Below are 25,750 nucleotides of genomic sequence, written 5' to 3' on the forward strand. Positions count from 1 at the left end.
TTATTTTGACACGAAAATAAAAATAAAAGGACCAAAATTAAATAAAAAAAATGGACGCAAAAGTGTTCAAAAAATAAACTGAATGCATCAAAATGATAAGATCGAAATAAACTTCTCAAAAACATATAGGTTCTGAAATAAAAATTGATCGGTTAAAAGACTCGGGCTAATCAAAATGCAGCCGAAAAAGTAGTCGAAAAATAAAACGAGCATGCCAGGTTAAACTATGTGAACAGTAGGTTAATAAAATTGATGTCTGCAAGCTCGATTTTCAAATTTTTTGCCTGCTAATTTCATGTGCATTTGAGGATCAGTTTGACTGGTATATCTATAGATCCGAGAATTTATTCTAGTTGACATTTTAGGCATTATGCAAGAAGAAATGCATGTTATGATATGCAGATGGTGCAAATGTCATGATGTATGTATTAAATTATTGAATGAGGGAAAATTTTGAAGTATGACACTCTGGTTATCTTTTCCAACCTTTTGGTTTCATTAAAGTTTGTATGGATGCTTTGTCAAAAGCAGCCTGAGGATGGCAGACCTTATTAGTGGCCTTTTAAGGCATGTCATGCCTCTTGTAGAGAGCAGTGATTAGGGAGGGAAAATGTAACATCCCTTCTTTCTTCTTAGAACAAACTTGTATTTCTTGGACAATTATCTTAGCCACATTCACTTCATTGAATGAAGTTATGCAGTGGAGTAGCACCAAACTAGCCTTGCTTACAGTTTCATTATGCGTGGTAGGGAGCAAAGAGTATTTGAAAAACGGATACCACACCTTGCATTCAGGACGCATATCCATTCTCCTAATTGTTTTCTCACCACCAGCTTCAACCCACTTAGTTCCAGGGTTACAAAAATACTCCATGTAAACATTGAAATCTTGGTCATTAGACTTTTCCAATAGGTTATAGTAGGTATCTTCAACATTAGTTAACCCAAACACAAAATTGAGTGTCTCTTCAGAGTAAGACACCTTTACTCCACGCACTTTCACTTATGCTTTCTTGTTGGTTGTGTAAATTAGATTGGTGAATTCTTTCACGAGTTAGACGTTATAGGATTGTAGTTGTTTACAAAATTTTATCCAACTCTTTATCTTGATCAAATGCCCTAAGTCTCTTGGTAATCCCAAATGCTCATCCTTTAGGTCAAATAAAGTTCGGTGACGACTCAGTTTAGTTAATCCACGAGTGTGCAATTGCGCTTCGCGAGTGTCATATTCTTTTTTCCGAGGTACGACAGTGAGCAACATTCTTCCAGAGGTGTTTTTAAGAATCATCATTACCTCTATTTCAAGCTTTCCAATCCTAACTCACTCTCCTTACTACATTCAACATTTTCATCGTCAAACGCTTTTTAAAATAAGTTTATCATTTCATTTTTTTAGTTTAAATTTATGTATTAGGTAAAATAAATTATTTTAAATGCATTAGATAGTGATCACATTCGAATAAGTACTTGTTAAAGACATGTATTTTTATTTGGTTGCGCTTTGGGTTGTTAGGGCAAAACTGATATGAGTTTTTTCCATTGTTGAGATACACGAGCTTATTTGGAGATGTATCTCCGAATTATGTCTTGATGGTTTTCTGGGATACATATCTAAAAATGTTATGATTTTTTTCATTTTCTCTTTTTGTTTTCAAGAAAAATTGTTGCAAACAACAATGAGAGATCGAGACTCGGTCGTGAAACTCAGCACGCGTTTGTTCCACGTGAGAGGGCTAGACTTCAGAATGAGCAGGTCAGAGTTAGGCGGAGAATCGTCCCTAGGCCTCATGACGGGAAAGCACCGACTTCCAAGAGCCGCCTGTCACATGGGTCCTCATCCCAAGGGCGCGTCTCTCCCGTGCACAAAGACCGGGAGGAAGCTCCTACTGCACATGACTTGGTTCTATAATGTTTGAATCAAATTATGCACTGTTAGTTGGATTAAAATGATTTTTGATTCAAAAAAACAAATTTAGGACAATGTTTCTGCCAAGATGCATGCATGTAAGTTTTCGGAGATGCATATCTAAAATAAGGTTGTTTAAATAGCTTAAAATGCATTGAGTGGTGTTTTCGGAGATGCATCTCTGAATACGTCCCAGAAAGTTTCGTAGACGTATCTCCAGACAAAGTTTAGAAAAAAAAATAGGATGAGTACTTGATTTACAAATAATATGGTGTTTTAAAATGCGTCCGTAGATATATCTTCGAAAACACCCGAGAGCAATTTTGAATTTTCAAATGTGGAGCCACACCATAAGGTGGGAAAAGAAATTCTCGTTATTTAATTAACATTTTTGGGGCAATATATGGTATTTAAGAATCATATATAATCTTGTTAAATTTTTGGAAGTTTTGGGGGGGAAGTTCTTAGTTTAGCAACTGTATTTCAACCTCAAATTGACTGAAATGTGTGTGGTTCTTGCAATATATTAAGTATATTGGCTTTTGGAGAGTATAAAAAAAACCAGTACGAAGTAGTGCTGAATTTCAGAAACAAGTGAGAATGTAAGTGATGTAATCACAACTAAGCACATCAAGCAAAATTTAATCTGCCAAACAGAAGTTGTTTACTCGGTCCGATCTACTATAATGAAGAGAGACCTCTCTAATTCACTATAATTAGTAACACAAGTACATGATGATCAGTATATAAAATACAAAATACATAAGATGGGTCTTTACTGCTTTTATTCTTAAACTTAGCACTCTAACCACTCATAATTTCATGTAAATTAAAGCAATAACAGCCAGTTTTCTTACTTGACTAGATCCCGCGGCTTCAATTGTCTCATTAAAGAGAGTTTTTTTTCATTAAAAGTTGTGGTGGCATTGTTAATAGCTTGCTGCTTCTTTTATTGTTACTCCACAATAAAGAGAGAAGAAATTTGCTTTTCTACAATTTCTGAAAGAGCTGTCTGAAGAATGTTTTTGAATGGATTTTATTCTTTTAGGGAGAGTACTCTAGTAGAGCATCAGCAATTTTAGACACTGCCATGAAAGCACAAGCTCATAAGCAATTATTTGATCTTAATTACTAGGGTGGATTTTAACTGCATAGGACATTTACTGTAAATTAACTGCATTACATTAATAAGATCATACATTGCGCTTATTTCTAGATTACAGCACATTACAAGGAGGACACATTATTATATGATTGTAAAAGAACCATAATATAATTGCCTAATGTGTTTCAAGGACTAAATACAGTTTCTGATCGTCCTTAATCATGGCCACATCAATAATTTTACCAGCATCTTCTGATAAAATACAAGAGTCACTAGAAAATCCTATCTGTTCTGCTGCTGTTTTGATTAGCTCTTCAATGGTGTGTGGAACCCATAATACTATACCATTTCTTCTACACTCTTTTGGATCCCATGGGTGGAAAGGGAACACTGTGCACTTCTTTGGATGTACTTTATCTGGAAAAATGGAAGATACATTTAATGTTTGAGTTTACAGCAACACGGGATCAAGATTCAAGAAAAATGAGATTAACAGACATAACAAAAGGAAATACATATATAATTGGAACTAGATGTAAAGTGATAGAACAGAGGAACGGTAGAATAGAATGGAGAAAATTATTTTATTAATGAATATAAAAATAAAAAAGAAGTTCCAGAACTACTGCTCCTCAGTTAGAGAAAACAATTCTCTCACTGCCCAAACCCTAATATGAAAAACAGAAAATAATAGCATACCTAGTTACTGCCCCATACACTCCTATTTATGTGGGGAATACTAAACTAACTCCTATTTATTTGGAAATACTAACAAACTAACTGAGACTCCTATTTATTTGAAAAATACTAACAAATTAAATAAGACTCCTATTTATTTGGAGAATACTAATTAACCGGGTCTTTCTTATTCTTTCTCACATATACCCTCCACTGTTTAGGTCCAAAATTATCTTTGTTAACTAACACATCCCCATCATCACTTGTGGGGTCCGATTCATTCCTATCATCACCCCCACCTACAACTTTAGCCTTGTCCTCAAGGCGCAAATCAGGGAATTGACTCTTCAATAACAGTTCCTCTTCCCAGGTAGCATCTCCAACATCCATCCCTTCCCATTGAATCAGCCATTCTCTCTTGTGCTGTCCACCATCGAACTTATCCCTCCAAGACAAAACCTTGGCCGGAGTAATGTCCCCTTTTTCTGACTCTAAACTGATAGGTAGCTGAGTAGTAGTAGTAGTATAGTTTCCCTCCGCTTTCTTCAATTGCGACACGTGAAAGGTAGGATGTATTTTAGATGTTGGTGGTAACTTTAACTTATAAGCAACTTGTCCTATCTTCTTCATGATTTGATAAGGTCCGAAAAATCTAGGGGCCAGTTTTTGATGGATTCTTTGCACAACCGAGTGTTGTCGATGAGGACGTAATTTGAGGAAAACCTAATCACCAACCTCAAATTGCACTTCCTTGTGTCTCTTGTCAGCTTGGTATTTCATGTGCTCCTGGGCTTTGAGTAAATAAGTTTTCAATTGACGCAACGCCTCATCTCTGTCCCTTAACTCCTGCGCTACAGCTTCTACTCTGGTTTCGCCCTCTAAAAAATGCACCAACACTGGAGGCTTTCTGCCATACACCACCTCGAAAGGGGAGAACCCTGTAGACACATGGAATGTGGTATTGTACCACAGTTTTGCCCACGGAATCCAGTGTGCCCATGTCTTAGGTTGATCTGCAATAAAACAACGTAGATAGGCCTCTAAGCAACGATTAATCACTTCTGTTTGGCCATCCGTTTGTGGGTGGTATGCCGAGGACATTTTAAGCACCGTGCCAACTAACTTGAACAACTCTTTCCAAAAGATACTCACAAACAAGGGGTCACGATCACTAAGAATAGACTCCGGAATTCCATGTAATCTCACCACTTCCTTCACAAAAATAGCAGTAAATGGATGTTTAAGAGGAATGAAATGGCTGTATTTGGAGAGACGGTCCACAACAACTAATATAGCTTCAAATCCATTACTTTGTTAAGAATGTGTGGTTTAACCTAACTCAACCCTACAAAACCGGTTTAAACCGGTTGGTAGAGTGAGGGTTGTCCCCACTTATAAAGTCATGTTCAGGCCATATATTGTCCGATGTGGGACTCTTAACATACTTTTTGGCAAACAAGTAATGAAATCCATAGATATCTCACTCCATACCAAAACTGGAATAGGAAGAGGTTGTAGTAATCCATTAGGAGTAGTTGCCGCATATTTTTGTCGTTGACAAGTATCACAAGCTTTCACAAAATCTTGCACCCTCCGCATCATCCCTTGCCAATATAAAGTTCCTGCCATTCTCCTATAAGTGCGTAGGTAGCCGGAGTGACCCCCACTTGGAGACGAATGAAAATCTTTGAGTAACTCCTCGATAAGTGGTGAGCTAGCAGGTATTACTAACCTATTTTTGTAGAATAATATGCCGCCTTTTAAAGCAAAACCAGGTTTAGCATTAGGATCCTTTTGAATAGCCTCCACAATATTTTTAAGCAAAGGATCATTTGATACTTCTTGTTGCAGTTGGCTGCTCTGCTGCCAAATAGGGTAGGATTTAATAGTTTGCAACTCTGCATCCTCGTATTGTCTAGATAAAGCATCAGCCACCTTATTTTCCACTCCCACCTTGTACACCACCTCAAAGTCAAAACCCAACAACTTAGCCATCCATTCTTGCTGATTTGTCGTAGTAATACGTTGTTCCAACAAGTGTTTTAGGCTCTTTTGATCAGAATAAACCACAAACCTCCTTCCTAACAAATAATGTCTTCAGTGCTGAATAGCTAACACTAAAGCCATTAACTCCTTATCATAGGCAGATTTGGATAACCTCGATGATGCAAAAGCCTTGCTAAAATATGCAATGGGATGTTTTGATTGCAACAGCACTGCACCAACTCCTTTTCCTGAGGCATCACATTCAATTTCAAATGGAACCTTGAAATTAGGCAGGGCTAAAACTGGGGCAGTTGTAACAGCTACTTTTAATTTCTCAAAAGCTTCAGCCGCTGCCGCATTTCAGCTAAAACCATCCTTCTTTGTCAATTTTGTCAAGGGTTTAACAATTTTTCCATAGTTGGCTATAAACTTTCTGTAATAACCAGTTAACCTCAAAAACCCTCGCACTCCTTTAACATTCTTAGGAATCGGCCATTGTAACACACTGCTAACCTTGGCAGGATCAACAACAACCCCTGCTTTGGAAATGACATGGCCCAAATATTCCACTTGGTGCTGACCGAAGGTACATTTCTTCCGATTTGCCACAAACTGATGCTGCTTCAAAATATTAAGAACCACCTCCAAGTGTTGCAAATGATCAGCCCAACTACTAATGTATACAAGGATATCATAAAAAAAAACCAGGACAAACTTCCTTAGAAAAGGCTTGAAAATTGCATTCATCACCGATTGAAAGGTTGCGGGAGCATTGGTGAGGCCAAACGGCATTACCAAAAACTCATAGTGACCCTCATGAGTCCGAAAAGCCGTTTTATGAATATCCTCTTTCTTCATACGGATTTGATGATAACCAGATTTAAGATCGAGCTTAGAGAAATAACTACAACCATGTAACTCATCTAACAATTCATCTACAACAGGAATAGGGTACTTGTCTTGAATTGTTACCTTGTTGAGTGCCCGATAATCTACACATATCCGCCAAGATTGATCCTTCTTCTTGACCAAAATGACGGGACTAGAGAAAGCGTTGGTGCTGTTTCTCACCACCCCTTGTTGCATTAGGCTCTGAATTTGTTTTTCAATTTCATCCTTGTGTAAATGAGGATATCTATAAGGCCGCACACTTACCAGACCAGCACCATGTAAAAGTTGAATTGAATGGCTAGTGTTTCTTGGCGGAGGAAGACCCTGAATTTCTTTAAACACGATAACAAAACGATCCAACAATCCTCCCAACTCCTTAGTTTGATGACCAGAGACACGTGACACCGGTGAACCTAGCACCTCCATCAAGGTAGGCCATTCACAGCCTGCTATCATTCGAGAAGGAGTGATAACGCTTTGGAATGTAGCCATCATATCATCTACAGCTTGACCAAGTAATTTCACCATACTGCCCTTATGGTTGAACACCATAGACATTTCTTTCCAATCCATGGTCACCTTCCCCAAAGTTTCCAGCCACACAACTCCCAAAATCAAATCCACACCTCCTAACTCCAGTACATAAGCATCAAAACAAATCTGCACCGCTCCCACGTTCAGCTGAATTCCATTGCATCTACCCCTAGTTAGGACACGATGACCATCTCCTAACTTAACACCCAAGGGATTAGAAGGCACCATAGGCAATCCGAGGGTTTCCACCACCTTAGGGGATATGAAATTATGTGTGGTTCCACTGTCAATAAGAACCAGAATAGATGCACCTTGTAAACATCCCTCCAATTTCATCATCCGGACCTGGTTTAGATTAGTGGATACACCAAACAGTCCCATAGTTTTACATTCTAATTCCTCTTGTGTGAGCTCTTCTTCCGACTCAGCCTCTAACACGATAATCTCTCCTTCATCGTTGACAATTTCATCATCCCCCAAGATAATCAATCGTAACTGTTTTGTTGCACATTGATGGAGAGGATCCCATCGTTCGTTGCAACGAAAACAGAGTCCTTTCGCACGACGCTCATTAACCTCTGCACTTGGTAGATGGCGGACACCACGAGAATGACGGCGCAAATTGTCCCCTAAATTTGGGCGAGAAGATGCTGTAGAATTAGTAGGGCGTGTTGACCCGGTTTGAGATCCCGAACCCGAACCAGTACGCGTTTTGCCCAAATAGTTATTAGTCTGGGTCTGAATTGCAGATCCCTTTCCTTCCCCTTCGCGAAAAGCCCAATTAGGTTTTTGAGATTTTGTCCAAGAGCCATGACCCGGTTTGTAACGTGAACCAGATCCATGACCTGAATTTTCAGCAAATTCACGTTCCACATCACGTGCCAATTGCATCGCCACATACCGGTTGTGTGGCTTGAATGTTCTTACCCGAGAACGGATGTCGTGACGTAAACCACCAATAAAATAGCCCAGAAATTGTTGTTCTGGTAACCTTCCACAATGAGATGAACACAATTCAAATTCGGCGATGTAATTCTCCACCGTCTCAGATTGCTTCAAATCCTTGAGTTCTTCGAAGGGGTTCTCCAAACGCCCTCCTCCAAATCTCGCCATCATTGCTTCACAGAGGTTCTCCCATGACAATTCCTCTGTTGAATCACGCCATAGGTTAAACCAATGGATAGTAAGGCCTTCCATACTTAACTTGTCAACTGAATACGAACATCCTGAGAGATTCGTTGTACTTCAAAGTATGTCTCAGCACGAGTGAACCACGCCACCGGATCGTCGCCGGTAAATGCTGGCAACTCCACCTTCTTTGCGGACAAACTAAACTCATCCAACGGTGAGGTAACCGTTGTACCGCTTGACTGAGGTGATTCACGATTCACCATCGCCCGTTGAATCTCCACAGCAATGAAAGTACGCAAATCCTCAATACTAGTTTCCACACGTCCCAAGCGTTCCTCAACTGCAGTAATTTACTCTGCCATTCTGGTTTGCATGAATCCGGTAGGTCGGACCAATTGATAGAACAGAGGAAAGGTAGAATAGAATGGAGAAAATTATTTTATTAATGAATATGAAAACAAAAAAGAAGTTCCAGAGCTACTGCTCCTCAATTAGAGAAAACAATTCTCTCACTGCCCAAACCCTAATATGAAAAATAGAAAATAATAGCATACCTAGCTACTGCCCCATACACTCCTATTTATATGGGGAATACTAAACTAACTTCTATTTATTTGGAAATACTAACAAATTAAATGAGACTCCTATTTATTTGGAAAATACTAACAAATTAAACGAGACTCCTATTTATTTAGAGAATACTAATTAACTGGGCCTTTCTTATTCTTTCTCACATATACCCTCCACTGTTTAGGTCCAAAATTATATTTGTTAACTAACACATCCCCATCATCACTTGTGGGGTCCGATTCATTCCTATCATAAAGGGTGGAACTAGAGGCAAAATATTTATTTAAGAGGCAACATGTGATGGATCATTCAAGAGTTAATATTAACCTACACTTCATATTTTGAGGTATGGTTTGGAACAATGGTTGAACAACCCTCTTACATGTCTTGAGGGTTTAACCGTTGGACATTGTTTTTTTGTTGTTGGCTTTGTTCTTAAAGGTAGTTTTGTTTTTGCATTACTGATGAGATCACTAATGAGCAGGAATGGTTCAAGAGTTTGGCTAGTATAGTCTGATTGCGTCAGTATGTGAAAGGAAGACTTGGCTATAGAGCAAGTGCTTTAGATGAAACTTAAAGGAGATGGAACAGTTCAATTTTGTCTAGCATAGACAGTTATAGCTTATGGTAGTGGCATGTTTGACAGCAAAAGGAGATCACAGGTTCCATTATTGTTATCGAGGTCTTTTCTGCTCCCCCACCCCACACACAAACCCCTCCCATCCAAACTCCGAAACAGAGACGTAATCTCTTTAAATTGTTACATAGTGTATTCTATCGAACTTCTTAGAACCTCTTAGAATAAAAGAAGGCTAACAGAACATATCAGTACCTGTAATTTCTTGGGGAAAAGGGAATTCTGTCAACTGAGCAGATTTTGCATCTTCCAGCATCTTTATCAGATTCTTGTTTCCACTCATCCGAGCTTCATCAAGCGGAGTATTTCCCCACCTGTTTTGTAGTGAAATGAAAAAGAACAAGTTTTGGTTATGCTAACAATGAAAAGGAAAGAAACAGCAAAGGTATAGTATATTCTAAATAAACAGTTCAGCTAAGTGTTTGAAATTAGGGGAAATATGGAGGAGGAAAAAGAGAAAGTCATATTTCACCTATAATAGACAATTTTGGTGGAAGAAACACTAGTAATGTCTATAAACACCATTAAGAACTCACAAGTCACAACACAATACTGTTAATACCAACGCTGAAGTCCAGATATGTCCAGAGTATGATATTAATGCAATGTTTGCAAACCATAATTATACGGTTTTGGCGGATGAATTCTAGAAAACAGAAGCCTGGCGAACTACTAAACTAGGCTAGCTTCAAATAAGCATGTCCCTTTTTATTTTTCAAGTGAAAACAACTATTGAATGGTTCCCTACTTGAAACACTAGTCGTGCTAGTTTGAACATGTAAAATAAGAATCAGTGAAGTGAACAGTACCTATCTTTAGTAAAAACACTAGCTCCAGCTTCTAATAGTAACTTTGCCATGAAGATTAAACCTTCAGATGCAGCAACATGTAGAGGGGTTCGATAGTCATAATCTTTCAAATTAGGATCCATTCCATTAGATAAAAGCCTTTTAAGATGTTAAGAATATGTTATCAATCAATTAGTATTGATTGATATTCAATTAGTCATAACTGTAATTGATATTATTTCCTATTGTATATTCCCTATTTGCATATAAATATACACCATGTGTGATCATATTAGACACAGAGATACAATTACAATATGGTATCTAGAGCTGGTTGACCTACTGTCTTCCACAAAATAAAAATATATTTTTTTTTTTTTTCTTTTTTTCCGGCCACCCACAGCGCCGCCGCCGTCTCCGCCGTTCCTGTCGACTTTTCGGCGAGATTCCTATACGCCGGAATCGTCTCCTACAGATCGGCCAGATTCACTGCCTTCCGCCGCCGCACACGTCTCTCCTCCTTCATCGCGCGTGAATCTCACGCGCCGGACAATCAGCCGCGCATCCGCTGCCCCCAGCCGTCGCCGTTTTTCCAGATCTGCTCTCGGTTTTTCATTCCGAGCCATCAAATATCATGGGAGATACCGATTCCATCATGTTCACTAAAGATGTCACTATTCCCGCCGCTGATTACAATGATTTCCTCCAATACAAAGCAGCCCATCAACAATCATCATCTGCCGCTGCTGCTCAGTCGGGTAATCCTGTAGCTTTTGTCTCTACACCTTCACTTGGTCCTTGGGTCCTTGACTCTGGTGCATCTGATCATATGACTGGTAATAAATCTCTTTTATCTAATTTGTCTTATTCTGATTCTTTGCCTTCTGTCACTGTGGCGGATGGTTCTAAAGCCAAAGTTCAAGGCCTTGGTCAGGCACATCCACTTCCAAACTTGTCTTTAGAGTCTGTCCTTTACATTCCTGGTTGTCCCTTTAATCTAATATCTGTTCACAAGCTTATTCGTACTCTTGATTGTTCAGTTCTTTTTAATGCTAATTCTGTTCATATCCAGGATCGACGTACAGGACGGACGATTGGAGCAGGGAGTGAAGCTGGAGGATTATATCATCTTTCTCCACCGGTGGCCTGTGCTTCTATTGCTTCTCAAGAACTCACACATCAACGTTTGGGTCACCCTAGTCACAATAAAATGCGTCTTTTAGTTCCTAGTCTTTCTAAGCTTTCTTCTTTTGAGTGTCAGTCCTGTCAATTAGGCAAACATACTCGTAGTACTTATTGTCAACGAGTAAATAAAAGTGTTGCATCACCTTTTGCTTTAGTTCACTCTGATATTTGGGGTCCTAGTCGTGTGAAGTCTACTTTAGGATACTATTACTTTGTCACGTTCATCGACGATTACTCACGATGCACTTGGTTATTTCTAATGAAAAATCGTTCAGATGTTTTCCGTATATTCCAAGAGTTTTATGCTGAAATTAAAAATCAGTTTAATACTACCATTAAAATTTTACGCACAGATAATGCTCGTGAATATATGTCATCCCAGTTTCAATCTTTTTTAACATTACAGGGAATTATTCACCAATCATCATGTGCTCATACACCACAACAGAACGGTGTTGCTGAACGGAAGAATCGTCATTTAGTTGAAACTGCACGGACTCTTCTTCTTCACCACAATGTACCCTCTCGTTTTTGGGGTGATGCTCTCCTCACCGCATGTCACCTTATCAACCGAATGCCTTCCTCGGTCCTTCAAGATCAGATTCCATACTCTATCTTGAATCCGGAACACGATCTCTACCCCATTCCCCTTCGTGTGTTTGGTTGCACATGCTTTGTTCATGATCTTAATCCAGGTAAAGACAAACTTTCCGCTAAATCTCTCAAATGCATTTTTCTAGGCTACTCACGTATACAAAAGGGATATCGTTGTTTTTGTCCTCAACTTCAACGGTACATTGTCTCTTCCGATGTAACATTTTTTGAAGGTTCTCCTTTTTTCTCTGCCTCTTCGTCCTCCCAGGAGATTTGTAATTTAGATGATCAAGATATCCCTTCTGTCATCCCCACACCCATTAAACCTCCTTTGCAGGTATATCAGCGACGCACAACGCGTCCATCGGCAGTTAGAGATGATATTGATCCACCAACACCATCTCCTACTCCAATTGTTTCTCCAGCTACGTCACCTGAACTTGACCTTCCAATAGCATTACGAAAAGGTATTCGATCTCATAATCCAAATCCTAAATATGTCTGCGCTTTAAATTATGACCGTCTATCTACTTCCTATGTTTCTTTTGTGTCTGCTTTGGATTCCGTGTCTATTCCTAAGTCTACAGGTGAAGCTATGACTGACCCCAATTGGCGTCAGGCGATGGTGGAAGAAATGGCTGCATTGCATTCAAATAACACTTGGGACATTGTTCCTTTACCTCCAGACAAAACTACAGTGGGCTGTCGATGGGTTTATACAGTGAAAATTGGACTAGATGGTCAGATTGATCGTTTTAAAGCTCGTTTGGTAGCCAAGGGATACACACAAATATTTGGCCTTGATTATGGTGACACCTTTTCTCCAGTGGCCAAGATTAGTTCAGTCCGTCTCTTCCTTGTATTGGCTGCTATTAATCATTGGTCGCTTCATCAGTTGGATATTAAAAATGCATTCTTACACGGAGAATTGGAGGAGGAAGTGTATATGGATCAACCTCCAGGTTTTACTATTCCTGGTAATTCGAGATTTGTTTGTCGGCTCAATCGATCTCTTTATGGGCTAAAACAATCTCCACGTGCTTGGTTTGGTCGCTTCAGCTCTGCCTTGATACAGTTTGGTATGACTAGATGTGAAGCTGATCATTCTGTTTTCTTCCTTCACTCTTCCAACGGACAACACATCTTTCTTGTGGTTTATGTTGATGACATTGTTATCACTGGAGACGATACAGACGGTATTCAGCGACTCAAAACTCATCTTTTCAAAAACTTTCAGACAAAAGATTTGGGTCCACTCAGATACTTCTTAGGTATTGAGGTTGCACAGTCCTCATCAGGCATTGCAATTAACCAACGTAAGTATGCATTAGACATCCTAACTGAAACTGGTATGCTTGACTGTCGTCCGATTGATACTCCTATGGATCCCAATGTCAAGCTTCTTCCGGGTCAGGGGGAGTTGTTGAAAGACCCGGGAAGATATCGACGTCTAGTGGGTAGACTCAATTATCTTACCGTCACCAGACCAGATATTACTTTTGCAGTGAGTATTGTGAGTCAATTCCTTAATGCTCCTTGTGATACTCATTGGAATGCCGTTATTCGGATTCTCAGATATATAAAGAATGCACCAGGAAAAGGCCTATTATATGAAGATAAGGGTGATGCTAAAATCACTTGTTACTCAGATGCAGATTGGGCAGGATCACCGTCGGATAGGAGATCCACTTCTGGATATTGTGTTCTTATTGGAGGAAATATGATCTCATGGAGAAGCAAGAAACAAAACACAGTTGCATTATCTAGTGCTGAAGCTGAATATCGGGCTATGGCAGCAGCCTCAAAAGAACTTGCTTGGCTTAAGAATTTGCTCTCAGAACTTAGGTTCGGTGACCTTCAGAACACAAAACTCATATGCGACAATCAAGCGGCACTCCACATTGCGTCCAATCCGGTTTTCCATGAACGGACCAAGCACATAGAAATAGATTGTCACTATGTAAGAGACAAGGTACTGTCGGGAGAAATAACCACGGAATTCGTAAAATCTGAAGATCAATTGGCTGATATGTTTACCAAGTCTCTCAAGGGTTCTCGAGTGAATTATATTTGTAACAAGCTCGGATCATACAATATATACGATCCGGCTTGAGGGGGAGTGTTAAGAATATGTTATCAATCAATTAGTATTGATTGATATTCAATTAGTCATAACTGTAATTGATATTATTTCCTATTGTATATTCCCTATTTGCATATAAATATACACCATGTGTGATCATATTAGACACAGAGATACAATTACAATATAAGATAATCCGAATCTCCTCTGGCAACTGCTGTGCATAAAAAACTACCACCATCATCTATCTTCATAGAGGCCCCTTCTCTAACAAGTAAAGAAGCAATCGGATCGTGTCCATTCTTAACTGCTTCAAGTAGTGGCGTGTTCCCGAAGTTATCTATGGAGGTACCACATTAGTGATGTTTGCATTACCTTAAATTTAAGTTTGATCCTAGAGGAATATCTTTAAGTTACATAAGTTACCTTTGATGTTGATGTCTACACCTTCATGAATAAGGAAAAGTGTGATATCTTCATATCCTCTGCATGCTGCAAGATGCTATTGGAAAAACAACAAAGGTCCGTATCAGGCATGAACTTTTATAACAGTGTTTGTAAGTGGCAGTTAATTAACCACTGCGTCATAGATGAAACGGAGGAAATTGATAGATAAAATGACATCATAGTAAAAAGTTTCAAGCTCATTACCAAAGGTGCCCTTCCGTCATAATCTGTCTTCTTAGGATCAGCTCCAGCTCGAATCAAACTTTTTAGCTGATACATATCACCATCAAAAGCTGCTCTATTGACCTTCAAAGCAAGTTCAGATTCTAGCTTTCCAATATGAAATGTGATGTCTGACTCCAATTGCTTACCTCTAATAGACTCTTTTCCCTATAAAAATGAGATATTTAGCTGTCTCACAATCAGAAAATAATTAAATTGTATAATCCAAAAATGAGTAAATCGGTACATCCCTGCCATGTTCAACTAGAGTCTAGAGAGCAGCAGAATATATTTTTAACTCATGTCAGAGACTCTATTAAAGGGAAAATGATATCAAAACAAATATATATGACATGGTTACCTCTACAAGGTTGTCTAATACTTTCTTCCCATCATAAAAGTATATATCTAAGATATTTGAAAACGATCGTTTATCAAGCCGCAGGACCCTACACAGTTCACAAACACGGACAGTATATGGCTGAGGAATGTTGCAAAGAATAGATATTTCTCCAAATGAACTGTTGCGCTCTAAAAGTGAAACAGTTTCTTCGGACCCATCTTCAGCTGTGCCTACTTCCTCCTGCATTGAAATAGTTTTGGGCATTCAATAAACATAAATTCAAATTCGTCTTCTGTTGAAATTTTTCAAAGAATTAGTCCTAAAAATCATATTAAACTTCTTTCCTCTTTGATAACCTACTGGATATATGATAAAGCACATTCGTTCGATTCTCAAAGCCGCTATTCCCATAAATATTTCTATAAATATAAATAAGTAAGAAAATTCAGCATTATAAAGCAATGCTTGGGTATAAAAAGGTATGAATAACTATGGCGCATAGGTACAGGTACAAGTATGCATATGGGATACGGACTTTCAAAAAGAATCAAGTTATGGATACATCGATAAAAAACGAGATATTTTTATTTTGTTATATAAAAAGAAACTAAATTGTTCAATTCAAAGCAAAACATCATAAGTTTAAAAGGTAAAAAATTGTGGTAAGTTACAACAACAAAGAAACTAAAATAAATAAATAGTATTATATTAATATATAAAAAAACCTAGAAATTTCACTCGAAATGGAATAATGAGAAGAAAAAAGTGCCTCGAGTATTGTAGGTGTACTGGTATTGTCTCTATGACTTCTGACTAAAAATTTCTGATACATGGAAGATGAGAAAAGATAGAATGCAGAAGTGATTCTGGAAATATAAAATCTTACCAGCACACCATCACAGACAAAATATAGTTGATCAACAGCGTGTCCTTGTTGCATTATAACTTCTCCTGGAAGAAAGAATTCCTCATGGAGCCTAGTAACCTGAAAGATAAAGGAACATAAATTATTATCACTTGACATTGCACGTGCAGGAAATGCTAACAGACTATTTAGAAACTCTCATTAAACAAAGGTGCCACTAATCTTATTCAATCTGGAGAAGACGCCCATACTAGCAAGTTTTATTATCACTACAAAGTTCAACCTTGAATGTAAAAGTGGCAATATCAATATATTGTAGATTGTAGATTAAGTCCAAAAATCTAAAGAGAGCATTCAGCTTTATTCACCAAAAATTCAGATAATACAGATGTAACTTTATCATGATATATGCTAGGCAATGGGGAAAACGTTACTTACAATCTGGTTGACGAATTCTGAAGAGCATTCTTTAAAAAGAGGAATGTTTTCAATGTATGGCAAATACAACGATTGGGATATCTGCACAAAGTAATTAGCCTGTTACACAAAAGCCTACAAACCAGATGCTTAAGGAAAAAGTGAACAGATGATGGCCCACTATTCCAGCAGAAAATTTGTTGGAACAGGGTGGAGTAGGAAATAAACAGAAAAATATGAATGTTTAAAAAAAGAAGATTGAACAGAAAAGTGAATCTAGCCAATAATATGATGGTTCAAATTAAAATAGTTCATTAGTGAATATCAAGACAAATATACAATATACACGTATCAGTTCATTTTAGTCTAAAAGTTTAATCTATCACAATTTTCAATTGAATAGTGAATGTAAAAAAATACACTACTGTAAAAAAAACAGTATAACATGTCGTCCCTTTAAAACCTAAAATTTTATTTTACCTACGTTGAGAAAAGATGTATGGAGATGTTTCTAATAAGCATCAATAGGAATTCAATGTAGTGATAAATCATTTTTGAGAGTATTTAACTGAAATTTCTTTTATATATGAATACTTAGCAAATTCTATACTTTCAAATAGTATCAATTATTGCATATTTATCATGCACTTTCCTTACAAATTACCAACAATAAGTGAATTCATCATAAATTTGAAAGTTATAATCAATAGAGATAAAACATAGGGAAATTCCACAAGTAAAACCAACAAAACTTGATTCCGTTAAACAAATTGAGAACAAATATCAACAAGCATTGAAAGCATAAGGCAAAGCAAGATATTATAGAAAGTGAAATAAATAGGAAAAATGACGACAATGGTTTCTGTTACTAACCATAAATGATGTTCAAACTTCAAACTAACCATAAATGATGTTTAAAGCCCTCTTCTTTCTCTTATTACCTTAGCTCGAATAGAAATGGGAATGTCCTGAAGGACAGCAGCGTCGGTGTAGCTGCTCTCAAACTGCAAGCGAACATGACCCTTTATTTGTTCACGGATATCCCTACCAAGTTTATTTCTATTCATATATTTCATCAAATCTGTCATCCTGTCCCTAAACTTTTCAGTCTTTGATCCTTTGACTATTAAAGCTGTCATGTTACCGATCAAATAAGCACCAAGAACCATGTCGAATGAAACATAAACCATTATGAATATCATCTCCCTCATATTTACAGCATGTATATCACCATAGCCTGTGGAAAAAAGAAATTTGCAACATGATTCATTCGGAATAACTTTCTAAGAGAGATAAGATAGTATACAATTTGGACACTAAAATTACTGAGATCAATGCAAATAATACATGGATCTAGAAACCCATAGAAGAGGTTCTGATAACTGGCAGTTCATTCATTTAACCTAGAAAAGCTCCAGCTGATGCAGACAAGGAACAACAGCTGTGTCAGATATGAATTAAGGTTCACATTTCAATTTGTGCTGATATGGCTCACCAGGCCAGTAATTTCATACAATCTGGTTGTTTTGAGATTTAGTAAGTGAGAAAACACTGGCTGAGTTTCTGCTGCTTTATTTTTCAAAGCACTGAAACATGAGCTACTATGACATCACATCATTGACATGCTTATCAGTAGAATTCTGTGAATACTAATGACCAACAGCTACAATCAAGACTTAAACTACCTAGTGTAGTTGGTTACAGGATTAAATCATACAACCCTAAATCCATTAAATTTACCGTAAAGTCTTTTTAAATGGTTTCTTTCTCTTACAATTTTCTATAGACTACCTTTAATCCTTTTTAGGAATTTCTTTCATCTTTATCCAGCATTTTATGGATGTCAAAGTTCTACAATTAGCTAGCAACCAATTGCCAGCACACCTCTCTTCTTTTATCTAGGCTTATGTGACCAGCTATTTAAATACTGGAAGCAGACCACTACATGGGCTGGGTGGAGATAACTAATGCTAGACAACATGAAAATCATTCTGCATTGTGAATTAAATTTTAAAGGAAGAAACCTACCGACAGTAGCCATCGTAACAATAGCAAAATACATTGATGTCGTGTAGCGCTTCCAAAGATCAATTTCTCTGAACTTTGAATAACTATAGTCACCCAGTTTCAAACTTCCTATCCATGTGTATCCCTCTTGCGATTCAGGTAGTGTAGTAGCCAAATAATAGAAAATGCAAGCTGCTGTGTGGGTGCAGTAGAGTTCAACAACTAAAAGTTTCACAATCCGAGCAATAATGTAATTGATACGTATGTCTTTTTCCAAATTCCTGAAAAATTGCACGACTCTCTGCGCCCTATATAATCTGATCCACAATAGGAACCTCAATTCCTCTCTCCGTCCACAAGCCTGTTCATTAAAGGTGTTCATTAAAGGTTATCTTGGTGCTTAGAGCAACATTGGTGAACTGAAAACTTTCAATAATAAAGAACTTGCTACAAAACCAGAAGTCATAAATAACAAAAGCCTTTAATATGTTAGTATAACAAGTTCCGTTCTTCGTTTTCACAGGCCATGTCGTAAAACCACACAGCCAACATTAACCTTAACTTGTGTTTAGCTAAATAAGTTGCAGAGAGTCTCGCAAGTGCAACATAATGCTGTAAGCAACATGACTAATGACTAATATACATTATAAAGTCCGCAAATTTGTGAACCAACGAGGCATTCTAATAATGTAATTAAGTAGCATGATGCTTAGATACGAAAAAGAAGCACAATGCGCCATTGCTATATGACATAAATGAAATGCTCTAAATGCATCATCACCCCAACATAAAAATGTTTTTTGTTTTTCAATTCCAAGTATTGAGACAATCTATCAAGATATTAAGCAATTTATGTCTTTTCCTCCCTGATTAACCAACTAATAGTTGCCAAGATGAACTAGGCATTTGACTCGCTAAGTTTGTCTAGATATTATAATGATTTAATCAAATCCCAATAAAACCTCCATGGCTCCAAGGAAAGTTCAAGAAAAAGTAAAATGATGATAAAGGTTCCTCTATTTCTGGCAACTGACATTTTATTGCAGACTGGAAAAAAAAAAACTAAATGCCTAGAACCACTGCGAAATGTGAACAGGAATTATATAAAACATTTTTGAAACAACATTTAGAATGATAATATATTAAAGAGGCCAACACAATCCTCAGGTAAGCATTGCAAGTACATAGGAAATTAAGGTTTATCCAGAAGAAATAAAACCTTGTAGATGAGGTCCCAGGGCATACATCCAAGAAGATCAATGACAAAACTAGATTTTAGATACCTGCAGAAAAGAAAAGAAAAAGGAAGGCATGAATCAATTAAAAACAACCCAATACGCTGACCACTATCTCATTTCCGCAGGTATCATCTATCAAATATCAAAGATACGCTGACCACTGTCGCATTTCAGCAGGTATCAGCTATTAAATATCAAAGATAATTAAATGATCTAAAGCTTTCACGAAGTTTATATTAAAGCCATGGTCATACACAATTGGATTCTATGCAGTCCTTCTACCTCTTAAACAAAAGAGCAGTCATGCCATTAATCTAACACCTGAAGACTTGGGGTGTAGGGGCCAGAGAAGATCAAAATCTGGAGCATGACCTAGGAGGCCCAATAATCTCTGATAAGCCCTGATACCATCTTAAAATTTAGGTAGTATGTAACTCAACTCTAAAGATAGACATGTAAAGCGACGGATATCTCCCACCTATAAACACGGTTTTATGACCATATATCATCCGACATGTGACTCTAAACACATATACAATAACAAAGCATTAAGATCATGGCAATAAGAAGAACATCATGAGGTGTAAATTTACCGCAGAGCAATAGGAGTACGCCGGTAGACCATGTGATAGGTCTGGCTGTCTCTATAAGCGACAAAGAACTGCAAAACAATGTCCAGAAGAAAAGCTATTTGTCCTATGATGTCCAGTATAAAGAGATTCTCTTGCAGGCCACGAAAAAATCCAAACTCCATTGGGGTGAAGAATGATGAGTATACTGCCCATAATAATATGAACTTGATCCATGCCCGATACCACCTGCATTGCTCATCAATATCAGCCTCAAACAATTTAGTCTTCCATTAATTGAGGCAAAGCGTTTATCAATACTCGAGGGGCATAAGCTATAGAGTGAACGGTAGATGTTGTGATATGTTATGATTCTCTCATTGTAATCAAATTAGGATGAAATCATCTTTGTTAAGTTAGGATTAATTAGTCTTTAAGTGGAGTTGTTCTATCTGTTTCTTTGTCTCCAATCCTATGGTATAAATAGGAGCACTCATCTGTGCTTGAATTTGCAGACTTTTATTTATATCTTTGTGAGTTTATCAGAGATTAGGTTTTCAGCTCTCTTTTTTCGTCTTGTGAATTTCCTTTATATGCGCACGCAATAGTACTAATTTGAAATTAAACTGCTGGAAAAACGCACAGTACCGACTAAAAACGGGTCAATTTTTGTCCAGGTTGCGTTTGTGGATTTAATTGACGGAACCAACTCGCGGCCGATAGCCCATCCACCATCTCCGGTTAACAGTCATCTTCATGGCCAGACATACATCTCGCCGCCAGAACGCCTGAACGCATCCCGCCGACGCACACAACGGAGAAATTCCGTGCCTTTGTATTGGTCCACCGGTGGCGTTTCTTCATTGTGTGCCTCCTCCTACGGCCTCGTTCAGCCGTGTGCAGGGGCTACTATTGTGAATCTTCTCTCACGTGCTCCCATGACATGATCCTCTTTTCCTGTTTTCTTAAATATTATTATAGTTTTCTTAAATATTATTATAGGTTTAATGGTGATGCTGTAAAACAGTTGTTCAGATATAAGAATATAGTAGCATTTTATTATCTCTTATAATGGACAGTGTAAATTTACACTTTACTTTATTATTATTATTGTTCAAAATTAATTACTAAATTTAGCCTAAAAGTAATTGTAATTTATTAGTACTAAAAACAATGGACTATAAGCTAGGTAGACCCAAGACTTATTTAATAATAATAATAATAATAATAATAATAATAATAATAATAATAATAATAATAATAATAATAATAATAATATTAATTTAATATGTAATGCTATTATATAAATTTCATTTTTAATTATGAAATAAATAGAGAATAAAAAAAATTGAGAATAACTTTTACTTTAATTTTTTTATCAATGTTAAATGTACAAAAGTGATTAGAGAAGAAAGAAAAAAATTAAATTTAATAATATTTGGATTTAACACAAAACCCTATTATTTGTCTTTAAAAGTCATCTAAATCCTTGATTTTTGATTTATGATCAATTTTTTGATTTAAATCTTAATTTTTTTAAGTCAAATTTCAAATCCAAACAAATTGATTAGGATTTTGGTGCTCAATTAAATCGGTCGATTTGATTCGATTTTGATTATCATAGTATTTACTATTTAGACAAAATCAAGATTTTTGTCACAAAGAGGGTGTTTGATTATTCATAGAGGGAGTTAATTTATTTTTATTTTTTAAAAAATGGATAAATAAATAAAAGAATTAAAAAAGTGTTGCAACATTCCTCCATTAGTATAGTTGATAAAAAAAAAATCCTCTCTTATTATAAATATTTTTTTAAATGAACTTTTCTAATCATTTTTATTATGTGCCTAAATAAATGTAAAAATGTCAAAGAAAAAGGACTTCAAAATAGAGAGGATAACTTTAACAAGAAAAATATAGATAGGATAACAAGTATTTTAAAAACTTCTTAAGTGATCTTTCAGAATTCAGAATCAAATTGTTATATAAAAGTTACAAGAATCCACTTCTACAAATTCTATTGTTTTCATATTTTTACAGGAAAGATGAATTATATCCATTAAAATTGGAAATTCTACATGTAAAGTTTGTTAACCGTCACTCATGGAAAGATTAAAAATTAAAGTTTTCACTTCACTTTCGAATATATAAATTCATGCCATGTGATGACGTGATTGGCATTACTTGACCTGTGACTATAAATAACAATTAAAAATGTAACCTAAGATCATCATTATTCATTATTCATTACAGTAAGATACATTTAAAAAGCCTATGACTCATCTAGGAGCGATGGAGAATAACGCAAAACTCACATCACATGAATTATGGAGAAAGCCAAAGAAAAACAGCACCTCCACGTAACCAAGTTATGACCCCAATTATAATGATTTGAACTTACCGCCATTTTAGTCCACAAAACACAACAACACTAATCAGACAGCATAATCTCCTGACCCTACCATTACTCTCCCCTAATTAACCTAATTAAGTAACTAAACAAAACTAGCATCATTTAAATTTCACCTCAGCCAATAATTATTATGGGCCGTTAATATAGATTTTATTCTATTTTTTTCACCGTTAATATCTAATTTATTGGATGCCAGTAATTTTAAATTTTTTTTATCAAATTCAGCATCAATCACCACTGAATCAATCTATAAATTATTAGAGATTTTGATTAATAACTTCTAAAGAAGTTAAAATTAAAGTAACTAACCTGTTATCAGGATCAATAACGAATTCATGAAAAAGAGCTTGCCGACTGAACTTTCTCCACCCAATTTTTAACCCTAACTCTTTCTCTATCAGATTGAATCTGCTTCCTCGTGATGCTTTCAGTCCATCTCGAACTTCATGAACTTCGTATTCTCCTTCATATGAAAAAGATGAACGTGTAAAAGAAGAAGATCGTGAACATGTCGCCGTTTGCTTGTTCATGTTTCTCTCTTCTTGAACCTCTTCCTTCATCTCCTTCTTATCGACCATATCAATCTAAGCAAAATTTTCAAAAAATTTAAACGGTTAATAAGTTTCTGTTTCCGAATCTGGATGAATCTAGGATAAAACTGATAAAGGTCGCGTTGTTGATGATTGTATTAATGTGTATAACAGAGAGATAATTATGGCAATGGTGTTAATGGTGGTTGGATAAGAAAGATGAAAATGGGAAATGAAAAGAAGTGTGTGGAAGTGGAAATGGAAAGGAATCACGAGAAAGATTTGAAAAAATTGTCACGAGAAGTGTGAATGATTCTTAAGGTATGGTACTGATTCTGTTTGTGGATAGGTTTATGATGTGAGTGAAAAAAGGAAAGGGATGACGATTTTGATGGAGATATATGAAAGAAAGAAACCGCACTTGGATTTCTTTCTCTGCTCTATACCGGCGTGTGGGATCGCATTTTATACATATTCGAGGGGCACCCAACTTGAAAATTAAAATTATTACTACCTTCTTCCTTATTAAATTATATCATATCCTTAAATAGTTAAATATAAACGATAAAAGTGTATCTTTTAATATACATTTACCTTTTAATTACTAATTACATATTTATTTTGTTCTTCTACAAATAATTTGGATATCAACACTTGATCATCTATGCACTTCTTAGTACATAAGCTTCCACCTTTTAGGAGACTATAGTGGTGGAAGAGATGAAGTTTTTGAGGAAAAATCAGACATTAGAGCATGTTTAACTTCCTAAGAGAAAATGTCAACCGGAACATACATTTAAAGCAGATGGATAGATGTGAAGATAGTATTTCTTCACGATAATTTAGATGAGCAAATTTACATAGAGAAACAGAGAAATTCAATAAAACTAGACATGGAAGACTAATTTGTAAATTGAATAGGTATTTGTATGGTTTAAATCATACGTGCTTTAGATTTGCTATATAAGGTGTGAGTTGTTATGTTTATGTTAGGAGTCTTAATGATGCTATTTTATTTTCATGTTATTGTATATTGTTGATATGTTGATTGCCGCTAATTATTTACACGACGTAAAGGAAATAAAAATAGGTGTTGATAAGAAGATTCTTAGTATAAAATTCACAGAGATAAAAGTGATAGAAAATTAAAGCTTTCTCATAAAAGTTATGCTTAAAAGATGTTAGATAAGTTTAACATGAGTAATTTGAAGGTTGTGAATACTCTATTGGTGAATGACTTTAAGCTCCCATTGGATCAATGTCTAAAGACAAATGCAGAAGCTGAGTATATATTAAAGGTTCCTTAGGTTAGTGTTGTTGATTGTTTAATGTATGTTATGGTATATACTAGATTAGGTTTGACACAAACTCAAGTCAAGTTTGTAAGTTGTATCCAAATTGGTAAACCGTCATTTAGAAGCCCTCAAGTGGATTTTCAGGTGCTTGAAAGGTACAATAGATCATGGTATCATGTTTAGAAGTGGAAAGGACGATCCTTCCGTTGGAGGATATGTTGATTCAGACTATGCTCGTGATATAGATGTATCTTTATTTTAGTAAGAGGGTCTATTTATTAAAAAAATAAAGCATAAAATTATGAATGAGTCAAGTTAGGTATTTAAGGTTTTATTTGAAAGTTTGGAAGAGAAAGGAAGAGAAGACTTTAAAAAAAGGGATGACTGGAGTAAAAAATAGAGAAATTTAAGGAGGTGGATTTTGAAAGGTTGATTTTTATTTTTAACACAAAATCTTTTTAATTTGAAGAATTTAAAATTTGTATTTTAGAAGAGTTTTGAAGGGCTTCTATATATTTTTCAAATATATTTTATGTTTTTATAATTTTTAAAAGTTAAAAATATAATAATGGTAAAAAAAATTTAAAATTATTTCATACAAAATTATTATTTTAAAAAATATTTTTTTCTATTTTATTTTAAATTTATTTTCGAAAGTGTTCTCTACTTTTCTCTTTCAAACTCTCAAACAAAATTCAAGAGCTTGTTCAAATTTTTTAAATGTATTACTCGAAAATAATTAATGTTGAGGATGATAAATTTTGTACTCAACACACTTCAAATAACTAAATTTAGTTTGAAGTTTATTTATGTAATTTATCAAATAAATTTGATATATATATATATATATATATATATATATATATATATATATATATATATATATATATATATATATATATATATATATATATATATATATATATATATATATATATAAAAGGATATTTAACTAAAACTTCAATTAATTCTTTAGATTCACCTCATTTTCAATCCAATTTTAAAAAGTTGCAGAAGATGTTGGATGACACAGTAGATAGATACATTTACGGTCAGATTTAAGAAATAAAAGTGTTTCATAAGTCTATTTCATCATACATCTATATTCAGATATATTTATTGTCTTATCACATAATAATGCTAATTTCTACATGTCATGACAAAAAAATATTAAGTTTTCAAGTTTTAAAATCATGCATGTCTTATCACTTAATAGATTTTTTTTAAAATAATTAAATATTTCAATTTAATTTCCAAAATAATCACTATTTCAAATTATTTATCGATATAATCATGTTTCATGCATACCCCGTCAT

The 25,750-nt window shown here is 35.7% G+C and overlaps 2 protein-coding genes across 4 annotated transcripts; both read right to left on the reverse strand.

Moving 5' to 3' along the window:
• Positions 1-2,919: 2,919 nt before the first annotated feature.
• LOC127118367 (potassium channel SKOR) lies at positions 2,920-23,630 on the reverse strand. 3 transcript variants are annotated; one of them, XM_051048551.1, is made up of 14 exons: positions 22,919-23,629; positions 20,221-20,445; positions 19,609-19,672; positions 18,411-18,750; positions 17,324-17,619; positions 16,404-16,484; positions 15,987-16,085; positions 15,119-15,340; positions 14,740-14,925; positions 14,515-14,590; positions 14,276-14,428; positions 10,248-10,389; positions 9,634-9,752; positions 2,920-3,428 (listed from the first exon to the last, which is right to left on the reverse strand). In XM_051048551.1, the coding sequence occupies exons 1-14, from the start codon at positions 23,185-23,187 to the stop codon at positions 3,187-3,189; spliced, it is 2,514 nt and encodes an 837-aa protein (XP_050904508.1). In that variant the 5' UTR covers positions 23,188-23,629; the 3' UTR covers positions 2,920-3,186. The 3 variants fall into 3 exon arrangements, with proteins under 3 accessions (XP_050904508.1, XP_050904510.1, XP_050904509.1); XM_051048553.1 differs by lacking the exon at positions 22,919-23,629 and adding an exon at positions 20,845-21,146; XM_051048552.1 differs by lacking the exon at positions 20,221-20,445 and having other exon boundaries at positions 22,919-23,630.
• Positions 6,033-8,888, reverse strand: LOC127118368 (uncharacterized). Its single transcript, XM_051048554.1, has one exon. The coding sequence runs from the start codon at positions 8,295-8,297 to the stop codon at positions 6,036-6,038; it is 2,262 nt and encodes a 753-aa protein (XP_050904511.1). The 5' UTR covers positions 8,298-8,888; the 3' UTR covers positions 6,033-6,035.
• Positions 23,631-25,750: the final 2,120 nt, after the last annotated feature.

This window comes from Lathyrus oleraceus, chromosome 2 (genome assembly GCF_024323335.1).
Source record: "Lathyrus oleraceus cultivar Zhongwan6 chromosome 2, CAAS_Psat_ZW6_1.0, whole genome shotgun sequence".
NCBI lineage: Eukaryota > Viridiplantae > Streptophyta > Magnoliopsida > Fabales > Fabaceae > Lathyrus > Lathyrus oleraceus.